At 54.0% G+C, this 18,789-nt stretch overlaps 1 protein-coding gene across 15 annotated transcripts in view; it reads left to right on the top strand.

Moving 5' to 3' along the window:
- The window catches only part of Myo18a (myosin XVIIIA), a 98,002-nt gene that overhangs the window by 73,478 nt on the left and 5,735 nt on the right, over positions 1-18,789 (top strand). For 7 of the 15 annotated variants that reach the window (XM_078042576.1, XM_078042575.1, XM_078042569.1 and 4 more), the window contains 18 exons: positions 346-435; positions 568-687; positions 881-992; positions 1,359-1,486; positions 1,781-1,935; positions 3,662-3,785; positions 3,870-4,070; positions 4,585-4,695; positions 5,146-5,250; positions 5,582-5,728; positions 6,151-6,264; positions 7,608-7,724; positions 7,926-8,009; positions 8,468-8,605; positions 10,625-10,810; positions 11,284-11,423; positions 15,585-15,800; positions 17,168-17,316. In XM_078042576.1, the coding sequence (XP_077898702.1) occupies positions 346-435; positions 568-687; positions 881-992; positions 1,359-1,486; positions 1,781-1,935; positions 3,662-3,785; positions 3,870-4,070; positions 4,585-4,695; positions 5,146-5,250; positions 5,582-5,728; positions 6,151-6,264; positions 7,608-7,724; positions 7,926-8,009; positions 8,468-8,605; positions 10,625-10,810; positions 11,284-11,423; positions 15,585-15,800; positions 17,168-17,316 (2,437 nt within the window). Of the gene's footprint in view, positions 1-345; positions 436-567; positions 688-880; positions 993-1,358; positions 1,487-1,780; positions 1,936-3,661; positions 3,786-3,869; positions 4,071-4,584; positions 4,696-5,145; positions 5,251-5,581; positions 5,729-6,150; positions 6,265-7,607; positions 7,725-7,925; positions 8,010-8,467; positions 8,606-10,624; positions 10,811-11,283; positions 11,424-11,640; positions 12,249-15,584; positions 15,801-17,167; positions 17,317-18,789 lie in introns of those variants that run through there. The other 8 variants (XM_078042583.1, XM_078042578.1, XM_078042572.1 and 5 more) reach the window with 7 other exon arrangements.

The raw sequence follows: 18,789 nt of genomic DNA, 5'->3' as shown, positions 1-18,789 counted from the left end.
CAAATTTTTTTTAATATTTACTTTTTAGTTGGACACAATACCTTTATTTTATTGCTTTATATTGGTGCTGAGGATCGAACCCAGGGCCCCGCACGTGCTAGGCAAGCGCTCTACTGCTGAGCCACAACCCCAGCCCCCACTGGGTAGCCTTTTGGGATGGAATCTTGGCATCCTCAGATTATAGGGAAGGGTCTAGGGACAGGAGCCACAGCTCTTCCTTTGGGAACATGCCTTCCCCATGTCCTAGTTGACCTGAGCTTCATCAGCTTTATTTGACACAGGTATACAGACCCAGGGCCCCAGCCCCTCAGAGTGCCCCACTTTGTCCTCCTTGCTTCACCCTAGGAGGAGATCCAACAGCTGCGGAGCAAGCTTGAGAAGGTGGAAAAGGAGCGAAACGAGCTGCGGCTCAACAGTGACCGACTGGAGACCCGGGTGAGTGATTGCTGGCACCAGAGAAGCGGCCCACCATCTAGGGCGCCCTGGTCTTCAGAAGTTCCCCTGCAGTTCTGGCTGAGTGAGGCAGGTTTTTCACCTAGGTAGTGACCCCCCCTCCCCCAACCCCAGATCTCAGAGCTGACATCGGAGCTGACAGATGAACGTAACACGGGAGAGTCCGCCTCCCAGCTGCTGGACGCGGAGACAGCGGAGAGGCTCCGAGCCGAGAAGGAAATGAAAGAGCTGCAGGTAAGGGCAGGGCCAGGGTGAGCCCTGAAGGCTAGTGACTGCAACAGTCTGCTCCCTCAAGGCCAGTTGGCATCTTCTCCACTGGCTCAGATCCCCGTCTGCCCTGGGTAAGCATGTGGTCTGTGGGGGGTCAGGGTGTGAGTGGGTCTAGGGGAGGGTCAGGATGTACACCTCATAATCCCCTCTCCTGCAGACCCAGTATGATGCACTGAAGAAGCAAATGGAAGTGATGGAGATGGAGGTGATGGAGGCCCGGCTCATCCGGGCAGCTGAGATCAACGGGGAAGTAGATGATGATGATGCAGGTGGGTCTGACACAGAGGAGCTGAGCAGTGGCCTGAGAGATACCCACCCAGATACCCACCCCTGGGCAGTTGTGCCCCTTGTCCAGGCCTGTCTCCCCTCTGAGGGCTATTAATAGGACTGAAATAAGTAGATGAGAAAATAGAGGTTCTGATAAGTACAGGGATTAACAACCATGATAATGACAGTGTCTGAGGGCCATCATCTTGGCAGTCCTTAGGAAGGGGACAGCACATGTCACCACGGCACCCTCCTCTAGTCTTCTCCCTTTTAGTGCCCATGGCTCCTTCCTGCCCCTCCTTCCCCTCTGCCCCTTCTTGGGGATTCTCAGCACTTCTATCCTCCCTTGTCTGCCCCCCACCCCACAGGGGGCGAGTGGCGGCTAAAGTATGAGCGAGCCGTGCGGGAAGTGGACTTCACCAAGAAGCGGCTCCAGCAGGAGTTAGAAGACAAACTGGAGGTGGAGCAGCAGAGCAAGAGGCAGCTGGAGAGGCGGGTGAGGCTGGCCAGGGAGCAGGAGTCTGTGCTTGAGAGGGCTGGGGCCTCAGCTCCATGTGTCAGCCCAGTGAGTGGCTCGAGGCAGGCAGGCCTCAGGAGGAATAGGGTCGGCATGTTGGCCTGTCCTGCAGGGACAACCAAGAGCAAGCTACTGTTGGGGCATCTTAGTTTCCCGCACCTCATCCCTCATCCTGGGATCTTCCTCTTTTCCACCTATCTCCCTCACCTCTCTTCACCAGTACTTATGGGTCTTTCAATGGCTGCTGACCTTGTACCTCATCTCGTCCTCTAGCTTGGGGACCTACAGGCAGACAGTGATGAAAGCCAGCGGGCTCTGCAGCAACTTAAGAAGAAGTGCCAGCGACTAACAGCTGAGCTGCAGGACACCAAGCTGCACCTGGAGGGCCAGCAAGTCCGCAACCATGAGCTGGAGAAGAAGCAGAGGAGGTGGGTGACCCCATGCCCTGGGCTCAGAGAGCCTTCTAGAGTGACTACAGATAGGGTTCCCTCATCCTCTCAGGGAGGAAAGGACCTGAATTTGACCAGGAACCTTGCTTGCATGGTCATTGGTCCTGGCATGTGAATGGGGACTCACTCCTGCCTCCAGTGATATCTTGGATCAGATCCCCACACTGAAGGCCTGCGTAGGCCTCTGCTCAGATATGCTCCTCCCGGTGTGCTCCTGTCACCCTGTCCCATGCCCAGTGAGGACTGGCATTAACCAGGCCCCATGCAGAACCACCTCATCCCTGTCCCTGCCCCTTGCCCCTACCCGGCTCTGTCTGCGTTGCTCTCACTTGCCTCAGCTACACAAACACACTCTCCTGACGAATGTCGTTAAACTACCGTGCCACTTCCATCTCATTATGGTAATGACACAAAGGAGGGGGGCAGCCCTCACAGGAGAAAATCCAATCTAAATTAATTTCCCTGGCTGGGGATGGGAATGGGACGCCTTTATTAGCAGCACCGAGGAGCCCACACACCCTGGGAACAGCAGGGTGCCCTAGGGAGCGGGAACAGTGCCCATTTCCCCTCTGCTGAAGGGCTTCTGGCAGAGGCATCAGTTGCCTTTGTGAAGGGCAGACACACCCCCTGTCCCGGGAGTGAGGGGGCAGTGTGGAGCCCTCCCAGCTCCCAACTACCAGGGTCACCCTGAGCCTCCCGGACTCCCTGCTGCCTTCCCTACTGGCTGTCACTCTGAGGAGAGTGAGGGGAAGTAGGAAGATTTTCTTTCCCTCCCAGCACATGATTCATGTCCCCCATTCTTATCTTTACCCCTACTCTGCCCTTTTATCCAAAGACTGGCACCCTTGCTGGACCCCCCTCCTGAGCACCCTAATGACAGTGCCAGCTTGGCCTAGTTACCATGTCACCACACTCCCTGCTGGGCAACTTATTAGGTTTCAGCTGCCCGGAGTTTTCTTTTCTTTTTTTATTGGGGGGAGGTGTTCAATTTCCACAGAAACCTGATTAGCTATTCAGAGAAGGTGTTAAGAGGGATTTCAGCAATTTGCTCCTTATTTAGAGTCACTGGGCGGGAAATGGAAGGCTGAGAAGTGAGGAGTGGAGAAGGAGGCCCCCCGACTGTGTGCCTGTGGAAGCACGCTGCCAGCTGGGCCTGGCGGGAATGCTGGCCTCCAACCCAGTGTGGAGTGTCCTGGTGGTGACCTAGGTACTGCTGGGGCAAGTGGTCCTGGCCAAAGGCAGATGCCCAGTGTCAGGGTCAGGAGCCAGCAGCCAAGTGCACAGAGGCTGAGTTGAATTGTGAGATGTGAGCAGGATGAGGCAGGACGTCCATTCCTACCCATTCCCATGCCCACTCTGCCCTCACCCTGGCTCCACATTCTTTGATCTTTTGAAATGGCAAAGGTAGAGACTTAACTCCAAAGAAGAGAGTCTGTCTGCCTTTTTCCCAGGAGCAGACCCCACAGAAAGGGCCTCTTTAATGAAATGCCCCAGACCAAGGCATGGCTACTCAGCAGGGCTTCAGTAGCTTGACCTATTACCTCTGAATATCACTCCCACCTCACTGCTGTCCCAAAGTTAGGGCTATATGCCCCCCAACCCTGCTTATGCCTCATCCGAATCCGGGGTACCACTTCCCAGCAGTCTCTGTGTGTGGAACCCCAACTCCATCTGTACCTGAGGAGGTCACGTTGCTCCCTCACAGGTTTGACAGTGAGCTCTCACAAGCGCATGAGGAGGCCCAGCGGGAGAAGCTACAGCGGGAGAAGCTGCAGCGAGAGAAGGACATGCTTCTTGCTGAAGCTTTTAGCCTGAAGCAGCAACTGGAGGTATGTGGTGCCACCTTCCACGTCCCATCCCCCTAAGAGGCTGGGACCTGCCCTGCACCAGCCTCATCTTCTCTTTTGCTCCAGGAAAAAGACATGGACATTGCGGGATTCACACAGAAGGTCGTCTCATTGGAGGCTGAGCTCCAAGACATTTCTTCCCAAGAGTCTAAGGACGAGGCCTCTCTGGCCAAGGTCAAGAAGCAGCTCCGGGACCTGGAGGCCAAAGTCAAGGATCAGGAAGAGGAGCTAGATGAGCAGGCGGGGACCATCCAGATGCTGGAGCAGGTGCTTGAGGCTTGGCCAAGGGAGGGAGGAGGCATGGCAGGAACCACTGTCATCCCACCACTAACCCAGGGTATGGGCCAAAGGAGTGCAAGATCCACATTCATTTATTCATTCACCTCTTCACTTATTCACTTACAAAATGTTGAGTGAGCACAGGATCTGTGCCAGCCACAGTGTGAAGACAATTAAGCTTTCCACAAAAACAAATCTTGATTGAGCTCTAGTAGTGAGAGGCTCAGGAGGCACTGCAGCCAGCAGGCCATGAGCTCACCCAGCCTGCCACTGAGCTGCCAAGTCCATTCAGGGAGCTAGAGCCTGCAGACCAAGTAGAAAAGCTGCAGGATTGTCCCCACCCCCAGCAGTCTCTCCCTGGGCCTGTGCCAGACATCTAGTCGGGGAATCCAGCTTCTCTGGAGAATCCTGCTGCCACTGGAGCAAAAGTGTGAGCAAGCAAAGGTAGAGATGTTCCCTGCTCCTAAGGTCAAACCCAGGCCCAACTCCCAATCACCTCCAGGCCAAGCTGCGTCTAGAGATGGAGATGGAGCGGGTGAGACAGACCCATTCCAAGGAGATGGAGAGCCGGGATGAGGAGGTCGAGGAGGCCCGGCAGTCTTGTCAGAAGAAGGTATGGTATCTGGGCCCTTATTTACCAGTATAAATACCTGTTCCTCCATAACGACTTAAAAGTGAGGGGCTTTGTTTCCCTGCTTAGTCACCCTATCTTCCACTGAGATTCTGGACCTAGAATCTCTTCTCAGAATCCCTGCATGGGCTGGGATGTGTCCCTTAGAGCCTACAGACTCTGCCTACCTGTCCTGCTCTGGGGGTGTCCATCACCAGCTAGCCTGGCCCAACAGGTCCTCACTCTGCAATGAGTTTTACTGTGGCCCAAGTAGCTGTGTGATCTGCCATCCCGTCCTCTTAAGCTTCTGTGAGACTCTAGGAATTTGGAGTTTGGGTTCTGACCTCTCTGGGGTCACCCATGCTCTGCCCTGCCCTACTGTTTTCTTGCGGTGGGAGACCCATCATGGAAGGGGACTGCCTGACCCTGGTCTCATTCCCCGTGGCACTCCAGTTAAAGCAGATGGAAGTGCAGCTTGAGGAAGAGTATGAAGACAAGCAGAAGGCGCTGCGGGAGAAGAGGGAGCTAGAGAGCAAGCTTGCTGCACTGAGCGACCAGGTACAGGGGCCCGCCATCTGCCTGTCCCACCAGCCTGGGGTTGAGAGGGCAGTCTTGGGGCCAAGAAGCTGGGATAGGTGAAGTTGAGGAGAGCTCTAGAGTCCCCACCTGTGCTGCTCTGGGGCTGTCTATCACCTATGGGATGGGGACATCCCCATACATTGGCACACCCAGGCCAATGTATGTTGGTTGGTGTGATCCTGGCGTATTCAGTATTCTTGCTCATTTGGGAGACCCTGAGAATGAGGGCAGGGATGAAGAGTGGACTTGGGGAAAGACAGGAGGAGGCCCTGTGGTAAAGCCCAGAGTACCAACTGCTGGTGTCTACCAGGTGAGCCAGCGGGACTTTGAGTCAGAGAAGCGGCTGCGGAAAGATCTGAAGCGCACCAAGGCCCTGCTGGCAGATGCCCAGATCATGCTGGACCACCTGAAGAACAACGCCCCCAGCAAGAGGGAGATCGCCCAGCTAAAGAACCAGGTATCTTTACTGAAAGGAAGTTATTGGTTCCAGGAACAAGGAAGCTTGTTTTTAGTTTTTTTTTTTTTTTTTTTTTTTTTTATCTCTCTCTCGCTTCTCATGGGTTCTTGAGTCCTTGGGAAGGAGAGTGACAGGAATGTGGGGAGAAGTCCTCTGTAGCAACCAAAGCCCCCAGCAACCAATGTTGTGCAGCCTGACTGCCAAACCCTGGGGTGGTATGGGCATGGCCTGGTGCCCACACCCCTGTTGTGGGAGGAATGCCTGTGTGTGCACCATAGCATGGCTGTGGCCTTGGGTCTGAAGTGAGTAGAGGAGGAAGAGAGCGTCTGGGCCCCCTCTGCCCTTTGAGCACCCTGCACATCCCTCCTGCCTCCTGGGAGTGGCTGATGTTTCTCCCTGTGGTGGGGTGGCTCTGTGTCCAGCTGGAGGAGTCAGAGTTCACTTGTGCAGCAGCCGTTAAAGCACGGAAAGCAATGGAGGTAGAGATCGAAGACCTTCACCTGCAGATTGATGACATCGTCAAGGCCAAGACAGCGGTAAGGGTCCAGGTGTCCATGGCAGAGATTGGGGGGAGGGAAAACAGAATCATGACAGTGGCTGCCTTCACCCCAGATGGGTTTCTTCATGCCAGGGCTTTCTGCAAAGACAGTGGTCTCCTATCCTCTGCCTCTCTCCACTCAGAGCACAGGCCCTGGAGGAGGGAGACATCCAAGGCCCATCTCCCTGTTTAACCACCTGCTTTCGGGAGCTTGGCCACTTGGCCACAGGCCCCAGCACCATAAATAAAGGCAGCTAATGTGGCTGAGGGATGTAAACAGGTGCCTGGAGATTAGCAGAAGCACCGATAAGAGGATGGGATGGCTCAGCTTCCCTCCCCTCCCCATGCCCAGCCCACTGACAAGCCCAAGCGGCAGCTAATTAGAGCTCTTATTTAATGCCTCTCTTTTAATTCCCCACTCTCCCACGGCCCATCCATCGGCAGAGAATTCACTACCGGGATGCGGCCACTGGTACCTCCTTGGGCTGGAAATGGGGCAAGGGAGGAGGCTGGGTTTGGCCGTTGGCTTCATGGCCCCCTAGCTAGTCGCCCTGCTGCCCAGAGATGCCAATCTCATGGGCTTGATTTATCCTCCTGACATTTGTGCTCTTCAGCAGTTTTCAGGTGAGTAATTCAAATTCCTTAATTGTGTTAAAAAAGGCTGTTATAAAATTACCATTTTATTTAAATCCGAGTTAATAAATTTCTTGGCGGAGGCTTCCCTAGCTCCCCACAGCCCAGTAACAAGATGGATGGGGCAGAGAAGGAGCCAACGCAGTCATTTTGGTTTGGAATTACAGGCTAATAGATTCATTCATTTCCTGAAGCTGCTGTTGGCTGTCTCTTCCCCTCCCCCAAGAGTGGACTGGCTGTGGGGGCTGGATGACCCAGGGGAAATGAGAATCCAAGCCAGGGGTCATCCTCACCTTGAAGGGTCCTTCTCTGGGGCCTGAAGCAGGCAGAGTACACATAGGTCAGGGGCTAGGTTGATAGTGCCAGGATGTCGGGTCATTTGTTCTGGGAAGACTTTTTCTATCTTCTCATTAGCCTCAAGAGAGCTGCCAGAAAGCAGCTGTCATTTAGCACAGAAGCCAAGGGCCTGCCTATCCTGCCCAGACAGCCCTTTCCCTCCTCTCCCTACCCAGAGCATGTCGAACAGCTCCCTGAGTATCACTGGTCCTGGAACTCACTCCAGCCAGTGGCCCAGCCCATCATCATCTCCCCACCCGACTGCCACCCCTACCTAGAGGAGGTGGCATGGGGGCAGGTTTGGACTTGCCACCTGGGGCCTTCAGGCATGCCAGGCCTGCTGCCCTCTGAGCTGTCTCTGCCTTCATCCAGCTGGAGGAGCAGCTGAGCCGCCTTCAGCGTGAGAAGAATGAGATCCAGAACCGACTAGAAGAGGATCAGGAGGACATGAATGAGCTGATGAAGAAGCACAAGGCTGCAGTGGCTCAGGTACCCCTTCCTCAGGAGTGTCCCACCATGCAACCCACCAGTCACTGCTCCTCTGGATCACCTTCTGGGTCCCCCTTTTAGCCACTTTTTTTAGGATGGCTACAGTGTGGGAGTCAGGGTGCCCAGGCCCTCAGTGGAAGCGGGGGCCCTGGACTTGTGTTTAGGGGGATCCTGTACACCGTGTTCTCACCGTTTTCTCAGGCTTCCAGGGACCTGGCACAGATGAGTGACCTACAAGCTCAGCTAGAGGAAGCCAACAAGGAGAAACAGGAGCTGCAGGAGAAGGTGAGCACTGGGGACTCCCTTGATAGAGATGGTGCAGGGTCACTCTGTGAGGATGGTCCCCTCAGCTCAGAGTATGGAAAGTGTGTCCCTCTACCATCTGTGTTCCAAGTAGTAATATAAACTAGCAAGAAGAACTAGGCTTGCAGCCATATCACTGGAGCAGACATTTTGGCTTTGGCAGCCTCATTTCACATTTCTATTCCCTCTCTGGTCCTTAGCATTCTCCATTCTCTCCAAAGGGCAAGATCTGTGCCAAGCGCTGGGGCAGTGAGGGATGCCTGTGGCCCCCTCCTCCCACCTTCCCCTCAGCATGCCTCCCTGCCTCAGCCTTCGGGTCACCATGGTGATATCGCCTGCCCCAGACTCTACTGCAGACTCTGCCCCAGATTTGCCCCCCCCCTCCGCCCATTTCTGGGCTCAGTTCTTTCTTCCTTTGCTCCCCCCACACTCCACTCCAGCTGCAAGCCCTCCAGAGCCAAGTGGAGTTTCTAGAGCAGTCTATGGTGGACAAGTCCCTGGTGAGCAGGCAGGAAGCAAAGATCCGGGAGCTGGAGACACGTCTGGAGTTTGAAAGGACCCAAGTGAAGCGGCTGGAGGTAGGTTCAGCTACGGGTCCGCAGCAAGCAGGGGAGAGCTGCCCCAGTAGTTGGAGGCACGCATGCTCCACAGGGCTGGGCAGGCCAGGGACACTCCTCAGAGGCCTCTGCCAAGCTGCCAGGCCAGCTGACAGAGCGGGGGCCCTTCTCCCACCCGCCCGGCCTGCTCTCTGGGCACCATAGAGCCTGCCTGCTTTACATTCTGTTTCCGTGCTTGCTTTCTGCCAAGGGACCAGAGCAGCTTAGCTTTTCGTCTTCATATTTTCCTCCACCGCGAGCTCCCCCCGCCTGTCCCCCTCACTTGGCTCTCTGGCAGGGTCATAAATATGCAGCGGATGGCGCCACTGCTCCAAGGGTTGAAGTCTGTTCTCATCTCACCGCTCTCTCCTCCTCTCCCCTTGCCTTTGCATTCCCTTTTTCCCTTCCTTCCACCCTTCCCAGCTCTGCTTTTTCTCCGTCTCTATTCATTTTTCTCTGTTATTGACCTATTCTTTTTTCCCTTTATATTTTTCCTCTCGTTGATCTTGTCTCTCTTTCTTACCCTCTTTCCCTTTCTTCTTTTCTCCTCTTCCCATTCCTCTTCTCTCTTTTTCATTTTTTTAACCCTTCCCTGCAACACTCTTGTTGGGGTTGACCTCTTTCCTTCTCTGTTTGTCCCTCCTTTCTCCCAGTGGAATCTCTGATCTCCATGTCAGTCCTTTCTCTCCAATCTCCCTAAGCCAACATGTTCCAGCCCTAACAGAGAGAGAGAGGCAGGCAGAATTCTTTCTCTGTGTTTATGCCCCTCTTGTCTCATTTGGAAGTTCTCCTCCTTCCCAAGCTTACCAACATTTGTTTAAGCCGTCCTGCCTCAGAACTGTGTTCATGGGTATGGTCACTGAAAAGCGTCCCTGCTTCCTTGTCCTTTAGCTGCTCAGTCATCAGAGCAGGCACTAGAGGAGGAATGGAAACAGGTGAACACCTGAGGGCATTGATAAACTTGATGTAAGAGGGAGTCTGGCTGAACTTCTCCAGACAGGGTCCCAGTCCTCATGAGAGCTAGCAAGAGTTATAGAAACTTAGTAGTTCATTTTCTGCCTTCCACTGCTGCAAGACAGTTGGTAATATTTCAGTCACCATTTCACATACAGGAAAGCGTTATATGGGTTGCCTGAGGTCACAAACCTGTCAGGGGGCAGAAGAGGCCATTGGACTGGTGGCAATAGGGCCGACCTGCTAGGTTTGTCCCCTTTTCTCTTGGGCCCCAGTCCTTCCCTCAGGTTACCCTTTGCTCAGAAAGGTAATGTTGTGGTTTACACGCGTCAGTGTTGATCACAAATGACCCTCAGTCGACCTATAACCTGGGTCTGTTACTTTAGAGACATAGGGATTAAGAGGTCCCCATCTGTGACAGAGCAGGATTAGATCCAGATGCAGGGTCCTTCCCTCACACACTGTACTCCCAGCTCATTTCTTGCTCAGTGTCCTCCTTCCTGTCCAGGAAAAACATTTTCAGATTTCTGGAAGTAGAGAGATCCATGGGTTTCGAGAGATGGCTGTCTGCTTGGAAACTGATGACTGCTTAGTTTTCTCTTAATCTTGGGAACTCTAAATAAAGCCAAGTATCTCTGAGCATAGGATCTAGCTTTTGGGGCTTCTGGGTTCAGTGTCTCTGAACTGGTTCAGTGTCTCCTCCGTGGTCAGTAGGACCACGGAGGAGACTTTTACATGATAGGCCCTGGCTCTGCCCAGAACTTCCCTCAATCTTGGTAGTGATAATAATGACCTCAACACTTTCTCTTCTGAAGTGCCTCGACATTCACTGCCTTATTAGATCCTCAAAAGACTATCAAGACAGTTGTTATCCTCCACATTTTTCAGAAAAGCAAAGGAACCCCCCACCCCTGGTTTCACTTCCTTGCCCACATAGCCAGTAAGTGGCAGAACCAGAGCTTAGCCAAAGGCTCAGAACCCTGCTGCTCCTGCCCTGCCTGGCCAGTGGGCCTACCTGCTGGTCTTTCCTTCTACCTGACTACCCAGAGCTTGGCCAGCCGGCTCAAGGAAAACATGGAGAAGCTGACTGAGGAACGGGATCAGCGCGCTGCAGCAGAGAACCGGGAGAAAGAACAGAACAAGAGGCTACAGCGGCAGCTCCGGGACACCAAGGAGGAGATGGGTGAGCTCGCCAGGAAGGAGGCTGAGGCGAGCCGCAAGAAGCATGAACTGGTAGGCCTCCTGCTCCCCAGACCCCACAGTGGAGGCCCCCTGAGTAGCACTGACTACACACCTCATTCTGGGCTAGGAGGTGGGATTGCAAAGACACCGTGGTTCAGAGAATGGGAGTGGGGAGGAGCATGTCAGGAGGACAGTCCTGAGGGCAGGCTGGAGAGCCAAGGATAGCACCAGAGTCTCCATCAGGTAAGGCCAGGCCCTACCAGCCCAGTGGCCCTGGAGCTCATAGCCACACCCAGGTAGCTTCTGCCGGCTAAGAGAGACTTGCTGTAGACATCTATATCCACTGCCCAGCTCCCACTGGGCAGAGAACGGGAAAAGAAAAGAAGCCTGGATTTCCTAGGCTTCTAACACCTGACTGTACAATACCCAGAGTCCCCACCTGAGGTGCCCACAAAGTAAATATCTGGGGCTGCTGGAGGAGAGAATGGCCCTCTGCACACGGGACTTCCCACCTTCCCTCCTAGGAGATGGACCTGGAGAGTCTGGAAGCTGCTAACCAGAGCCTGCAGGCTGACCTGAAGCTGGCATTCAAGCGCATTGGGGACCTGCAGGCTGCCATTGAGGACGAGATGGAGAGTGATGAGAATGAGGACCTCATCAACAGGTGAGGAGTGGCCTCTGTGGCATTATGGCCAGCAAGGAGGCCTTCTTGACCACCTCTGGACTGAGGCCCCAGGTGACAATTGCAACCTCTGTGTCCCCCACCAAGCCACCAACCCACCCTCCCCTTGCTATCAGATTCCAGCCTGGACCCCGGCCTGAGGGGCAAAGGGTAGGCTAGACGACGCTAGATAAGGGGTCTCCTCTCCTTCTCTCCCCAGGCCTCGGAGGGACCTGGCTCTCTAGCTCTGCCTGTTCAAGATGAGTTATTCCCCCGTTTAGCTGTGTTTCCGATGGCGCCTGTCCCACTCTGGGGAGAGCAGAGATTTAAAGGCTGTGATGCCTTGTTACTGTGCCAGAGATTTTCTCCCATAAAACCCACCCAGGGAATGGCTTAGGAGAGAGAGATTTGTAGTCCCAGGCTGAGGAGAGAGTCACAAAGTGAGAAGACCAGCAATGCAGGGATGAGGCCAGGCCCTGAAGAAGCCCCTGAGGGACCTCAGACCTGCTCCTCCCCCCTCCGGGCCAGGCCCCATCCTGCAGGCAGATCTAGGTGGCCTAGAGATCCAGCTCCTTGGGGTGGGGGATGGCTTCTAGGGGTGGTCCAAGCCAGGTTCTAAGGACAACACTTATCACTCATGCCCTGGCCTGGTCTCAGCTAACCAGAGCCCTCTCTTGATGAGGAAAGAGAGGGCCTTGGCTGGGGGGCCCGCTTCCATTTGCCCATTGATTTTTTTTCTGTCTTCCTTTGGCTTCCCTGCCCACTATTATTTTCTGTTTCCAGTTTGCAGGACATGGTGACAAAGTATCAGAAAAGAAAGAATAAACTGTGAGGACTGGAGCGCATGCGCTCTCTGCCTCTCCTGGCGGGTGTCTAACCACCCCTAACACGGGGTTCCCTCCAGGGGTCCCTGCTGCATGCCGCATGTGGACACATGGGTCTCCCCACACTCTTCTCCCTAGCTGGTCTCTAATGCTAACACTGCTGACTGTCCTCAGGGGAGGCGGGAACTGTCCAGAGGCAGAAGGCAGGCAGTGGAGCGTGCTCCTTGGAAGGATGGGGCACAGGATGGAGGGAGGAGATACGGGCAGGATGGAGGCCCCATCAGAAAGCAATGCTTCGCTTCTTGGGGCAGCACTCCAGCCTACCTTCCTCAGTTCCAGCCCTCCCTCCCTTATAGCCAAGTGTGCCCACCTCCTTTGTCTGTCTCTCTGGAGCGATGCTTGTTCTGGCTCAGTTTGTCTACATCCTTAGGCTCCTTTGGAGCCTGAGCTGCCTGAAAAGAGCAGTATGTTTCGTGTTGAAGGTCTACCACCTTCCTTTGGCAGAGAAGGGTAGAGGTGAGGGGTATCTGAAACTGCTTGTTTGGAGAAAGCACTCAGGCAGCTAATCACTGGCCACTCTGCCATGGCAGGGGAAGGAAACAAGGCCAGTTGTATTTACTTTGCTTACTGTGGGCACCTGGGACAGAGGCCCTGGGTGTCTGTTGGTGCTGTCTGTCAGATAGTAGAAGCCAGGAAATCCACCCCTCTCTTCTTTTCTCTCTTTCTGGGTGGGAGCTGGACAGCAGATGCTGATGTGTAGGCCTTCAGGCAGATCCGGCTGATCCTCTGTCAAGTTCGACAGGGTTGTTTTTGGAAGTTGTTTTTTCAGCATGGCACTGGGTTTCCTCCCCCACTCTCTTGCCTGGCAGGCCTCCTCCCCTGGCCAGGATGGGCTGGCGGCCGTGCAAAGGACTCAGTGAGAGCTAATGATAAATGTAATAGTGTGTAACAGTGATAGAGGGCCGCTGGAGCCCAGTTGTCACACACAATTAATATCCCCCACCGTTCTGTCTCCGTTTGTTTGTTCCCCCGCGATTCGGCTCCCAGTTAACTAATAGCACATGAGCCTGGACATAAATTGTATTTGACACAAGGTTTAATTCCAACCATTTAAAATTTCAACTGCCCCCTGAGCCTGCCTGCCCCTGGAGTTTGTTTACGGGCCTGATTATTTAAGGAAAAGAAACCGAACATCATTTGGATGCTTGCAACTAAAGGGGAGGTGAGGGCAAGCAGGCCAGCCTCTCAACCCAATTGCTGTTCTGAATGTAAGGAGGAAAATTCGTATTCTGGGCCCACATCTATGTGTCCCATGTGTGTTCCAGCCTTGCCATCCTTGGGCAGTCGGAGCTTCAAGGGCTGATAAAATGCGCATTTAATATCATATTCCCAACCAGTGCCAGGCACACACACATTCACGCTTGTATGCATGTGCGCGCGCACACACACACGCGCACACACACGCCAGCATGCACTCAACGCAGGCTCACGGGAACGTGTGGTTCTGACTGGGTCCCGCTGATGGCAGAGAGGTGGTATGGTTCCTTTCTTAGTTTCTCTGGGCCCCAGCTCCAAGTTATCGAGCGAGCATGCTAAGGCGGGCAGAAAAATAATGTTTCGATTTACTTAGAGATACAGTTGTTATTGCCATAACCTTAATGAAAGCAGTAAACAGCGCAGTATTAAGGGAGATTTATACAGAAACGCTTTTAACATGTAGACATAGATTTCGCGATGCATACAGCACCTCCTTTCTAAGGGCAATCAATACGGTTATGAACGGCGGTGATAAATTACCAGCTCTGAAGCTACAGAGGGAGGTTTTTTGCACGGGTGTATAAATCAGGTGGTATTGGCGTTCCATGGGGCCCATGCACCACAGTAAATCTGCCAGGCTCGGATGGGCACAGGGCTTGCATTAGCGGTTTTGGGGCTGTCTGCTAAACTCCTGTTTACCCGGGGCATCAGCCAGCCTCATCTTTGTTATAATTCTGTATTTGACGGAAGCCCATAAAATATGCCTCTTTATTCCCCTCCCCATGAGTCAGGCTCTCTCACGGTCCCCAGAACGGAGTCTGGTGGTTTCCTCTGGTGGCAGTGGTAGTGGCGTGTGTGTGTGTGTGTGTGTGTGTGTGTGTGTGTGTGTGTATGTGTGTGTGTGCGCGCATGGGCTATGTGGCTATTTATTCAAGAACATAATTCAGGAACAGGGCTTCTCCCGTTGACACAGATGAAAGGAAATTTTTATCAAGGAGAAATCCCAGCCTATCTGTAACAGGGGAACTTGGTGAGCAGACATTTTGCAGAATTTGAAAAGCATTCTCACTTAGAAGCTGTCTCTAAGACCCAACAGCTTCATGAGGGGGTTACCTGTGACTCCAGCTTCAGAATCTGCCTTGTTGGGGCTTTCCTGTAAGTCCTGAGGTCAGCCTGGCTAGAAGCAGTAGTGAGGAGCAAGGGCCAGAGGCCACCTGAGGAAGGGAGGAGAGGCTTGGAGAATCAGAGCCTTTTTCTGGGACTTCCTGAGCCCAGTTGGGCTTCTTGGGGCAATCTGGATCCTGAAGCCTTTGCCTTCCCTAACCTGGAAGATGCAAATGCCTCCCTGTTCTCCTTTTTCTTTCTCTATTTATAAGGGCCAGGAAAGCCACAAGGTGGGTCTGGGATATGGCCAATACCTCCTTACCCTAGTGCCCAGGTTGGTGTTGCCAACAGCTAAGGAGACCTCCAGGTTCAAGCTAACTTGAAGTCATGTGAAACCCTTTTTTCCTACTCTGGGGCCTGCAGTTCCTCTCTGGTATGCATGCAGAGCCAGGTGTGGTGCCACATGTCTGTAATTTCAGTGAGATCACAAGTTTGAGGTCAGCCTTAGCAACTTTCCAGCCCTACGTAACTTAGCAAGACCCTGTCTCAAAATAAAAAAGGGCTAGGAATGTAGCTCAGTGGTAAAGCAACCCCAGGTTCAATCCCCAGTTCCAAAAATAAACAAATAAATAAAAGCACACAGAATGGCTGCAGCAGTAACCACCATCTAGGGCATGGCAGCAGCACAGGACTCAAAAAACAGCTGAAGGGCCTTGATTTTAACCAAAAGAGCCATTTGGCTGTAATTGCTGATGGATGACCTCCTTGTCATTTTCATTGGGTTGATCAGCTAAATAACCTGTCACTGATACCAGGGATAGGGTTGTCTCCATGCTCTCAGGATCTTCTTGGTGTCTCTCATGCAGTGTGGCCTGCCAAGAGGGGACAGGCTCCTTGGGAGTGGTGTGCTGTCTAACCTTTCTGTTCTCCTCCCTAACTCACCAACATGCATGCTTCTCTTCTCCCACCCCTGCCCAAGACATACCATCTCCCCCTTTGGCTCCCTCTTGTGGGCAGCAGGTGGTCACCACCTGCCTAGCCTTGCCTGCCTTTCTGCTCCTCACACCTACAGTGAAGGGGACTCGGATGTGGACTCAGAGCTGGAGGACCGGGTCGATGGGGTCAAGTCCTGGTTGTCAAAAAACAAGGGACCTTCCAAGGCAGCTTCTGATGATGGCAGCTTGAAGAGTTCCAGGTGAGCACGTGGCCTTGAGTTGGGAGGAAAGCCATCCTGGGGCACCAGGAGTGACTGAGCAGTATGTTGGTGCGGAGAGGGCAGGCCTCACACTATCTGTGTGGCTCTCCTGCTGTCCACATGAGAGGCTTGGTGTCTGCTGGCCCACAGAATAAGCACAAGAGGAGGCTGGCTTTTTAGCCAGGCGTGTCTCCCTTATTTTTCCCAGGCAATGTTTTCCTGCTAGACTCAGGGCTCGATAAACTTCACCCCCTCTTATTCATTCAACAAGTTTGGTAGGGCTACATGATTGTTTGAGCCCTTGGAATCAAGACTGGGATGTGACACAAGGGACTCTGGACCCCACAACCTGAACAGGGGCACTCTGGATCTCTGCTATTCTGATAGGAATGGTATGAATAGGCACCAGTTCCTGAGTCCTGTCATTGCGTGGGTACACTTCTATCCTCTGCCCATTCTCTCCTTCCTCTAAAATCTCTGGCCCCCACAGGCTTCCTACTAACACCCATCCATAGGGACACTTGCACCCTATTTTCTAGCCAGTCATAGTCTTCTGATGGTATAGACAGCTACCCTAGGAAGCCAGGTCTCACCTTTCTCATTTCCTACTCACCAGCATAGCAGCAGGCAGGAAGAGCTGTCCTCCTCTGCTCCCTCCTATTTCCCTCCCATAGCCACTTCCCTGCTTGCTTTCTGTCTTTCTCACACACACACACACACACACACACACACACACACACACACACCCCTCCCCCTCCCTATCCTTAACCTTCGGGGCACATCCTTCCCTAGCCTCCAACCCCAACTGGGTAGAAAAAGTAGTATTCCTCCCCCTTCTGCAACTCCCTGAGGCCCCGTCCCCAAGTCCAGGCCCTCACCACCAGTACCCAGTGGCCCCCTCTAATTGGTTTAATTTATTCGGCCAAACAGCATTTTGTTATTGCAGATAATGTCGCCTTCCCCCGCCCCACTGCCGTTCACCACAGTGTGGCACGAGGCTCCAGGTAGTTGACAATGAAATAAATTGAACTAAACGTTTTAGAGGGGGGAAAAGTGATGAAATAGAACAATAGTCTAATTTACATGACATTCTCCATGAAGCTATTTTCACTGACGCAAATTATTTTGCTTCATTTCCTCCAACGCTCTCACCACCACTTTGCCAGGGCTGCTGCGTTTTCTCCTCCTTTTGCCTCCCTCCCCCTGTGTCTTTATTCTGAGGTTTAATGCCTGTTCCTCTCTCTCTCTCCCTCTCTCTCCCTCTCTCTCTCTCTCTCTCTCTCTCCCTCTCTCCCTCTCTCTCTCCCTCTCTCCCCCCCCTCCTTCTCTGCATCCACTCCTGGTTATCTCCTCCCCTCCCCACTCAGAACGGCCCTCAACAGCCTCCCCAGGGATGCCAAGGGGGTGGAGGAGAGGCCAGCCTCGGTGCTGAGCTCACTCAGCTATCGAAAACGGCTGACCCTGAAGGACTCCATCGGGGGTACGGGGGACGAGGACTCACTCTTCACCACCCTGAGTGAGCGCGCCACCTCTCCGGAGAGGCCCCCCCGCAAAGCCCGCCAGGGTCCCAGGGAAGAGCCGGGCCAGGGCCGGAGGTCCAAGGAGCCTGATGAATGTGGCTCCATCTTTTCAGAGGTTGGAAGCCGTGCAGGCCGGGGGCTGGAAAAGCGGTGGGGTTCAGATTTTGACCGGGCCTCCACGGTCTCTGCGCCCGTCAGCCGGGCCTCCTCGGCCACACGGCGTGGCTCTGGGGAGGATGGGGCCCGTTCCGCCCTGAGCTTCTCGCTGTCAGGCTCACCCAGCTCCCGTCGCAGCACCTCCCGGCTTGAAGGCCTGGCCAGGACTCTCAGCCCATCCTGGAGCCGAGCCTCAGGCCTGGGCCGGGAGAGCCCCGACTCCCGAATGTCCCTGGGCCGGAGCTGCCTGGATGAGTGGGATGATGGAGCCAGTGTGGCCCTGAGCGAGGCACACTCAGAGTTCAGCCATCCATCGCTGGCCCGAAGTCTGTCCGTGCCACCCCAGCCACGGGGCTTGGCCTCAGCCACTGATGAGCCGCTCAGTTCTAGCGTCCGTCCTGTCAGCCGTCGCTCCTACCTGGACCCAGACCTGGAGGCTGCCATCAATGAGGTCTTGAGCTACAAACCTGTCCCATTCCAGAGAAGCAGCCTAGAGCCTGACTCTGAGGAGGACGATCGCAAGAGTATCCAAAGTGCCCGAAGCGCCCGACTGGGTTCCCCAGAACGTGGCACCAGCATCCGCCGCTCTGCCTCAGCTGCTGATGTCTCTAGGACACGCAGTGGACACAAGAGCCGGAGCAAGCACAGGAGGAGAAGGAGCAGCTCCAGCTCCAGCTCCAGCTCCGAAGGCTCCTCAGAGCACAAGCGGAGGAGTAAGGGGCGCTCTCGGAAGAACAAGAAGAAGTCCAAATCGAGAAGAAAGAGAACCGAGACAGAGTCTGATTCCTCCTCATCCTCATCCAGTGGCTCAACTGTCTCAGGTCACAGTGGGTCAAGCGTGAAGAAGGGTCCTGCCACAGAAAGTGAGGAGGCTGGGCAGACGCTCCGGCAGTCGAGGAAGGAGGAGAAGAAGCGCAAGAAAGAGGTGGACAGTCTGATGATGCGGTACCTGTACCGACCTGAGAGCGACTAGTGTAGTAGGTGGCATCTGGTGTGGAGTGCAGCATGGTGTGTCCTACTCAGCACAAACTAACTTGCTCCCTTCCCTACCTGCCACCAGCTCAGGTCCTATCTGCATTCCTCTTGGGCTGGCCTGGCCTTGGAGAACCCTGTGGCTACCTCAGAGAGCAGGGACCAGCTAAACCGGTTAGTCACTCCAAACCTTGAGCCAGTCTCTCAACTCACTGGTGATGTGGATTATATCTCCTACATACCAAGTCCTTACCCTGGGCCAGGGACTGCGCCATGCTTTATTCTTTTTTTTTTTTTTTTTTTTAGTTGTAGATGGATTTTATTTATTTATTTTTGTGTGG

Source organism: Ictidomys tridecemlineatus, chromosome 3, assembly GCF_052094955.1.
Source record: "Ictidomys tridecemlineatus isolate mIctTri1 chromosome 3, mIctTri1.hap1, whole genome shotgun sequence".
NCBI classification, from domain to species: domain Eukaryota; kingdom Metazoa; phylum Chordata; class Mammalia; order Rodentia; family Sciuridae; genus Ictidomys; species Ictidomys tridecemlineatus.
This window is presented reverse-complemented; position numbering and strand designations above follow the sequence as displayed.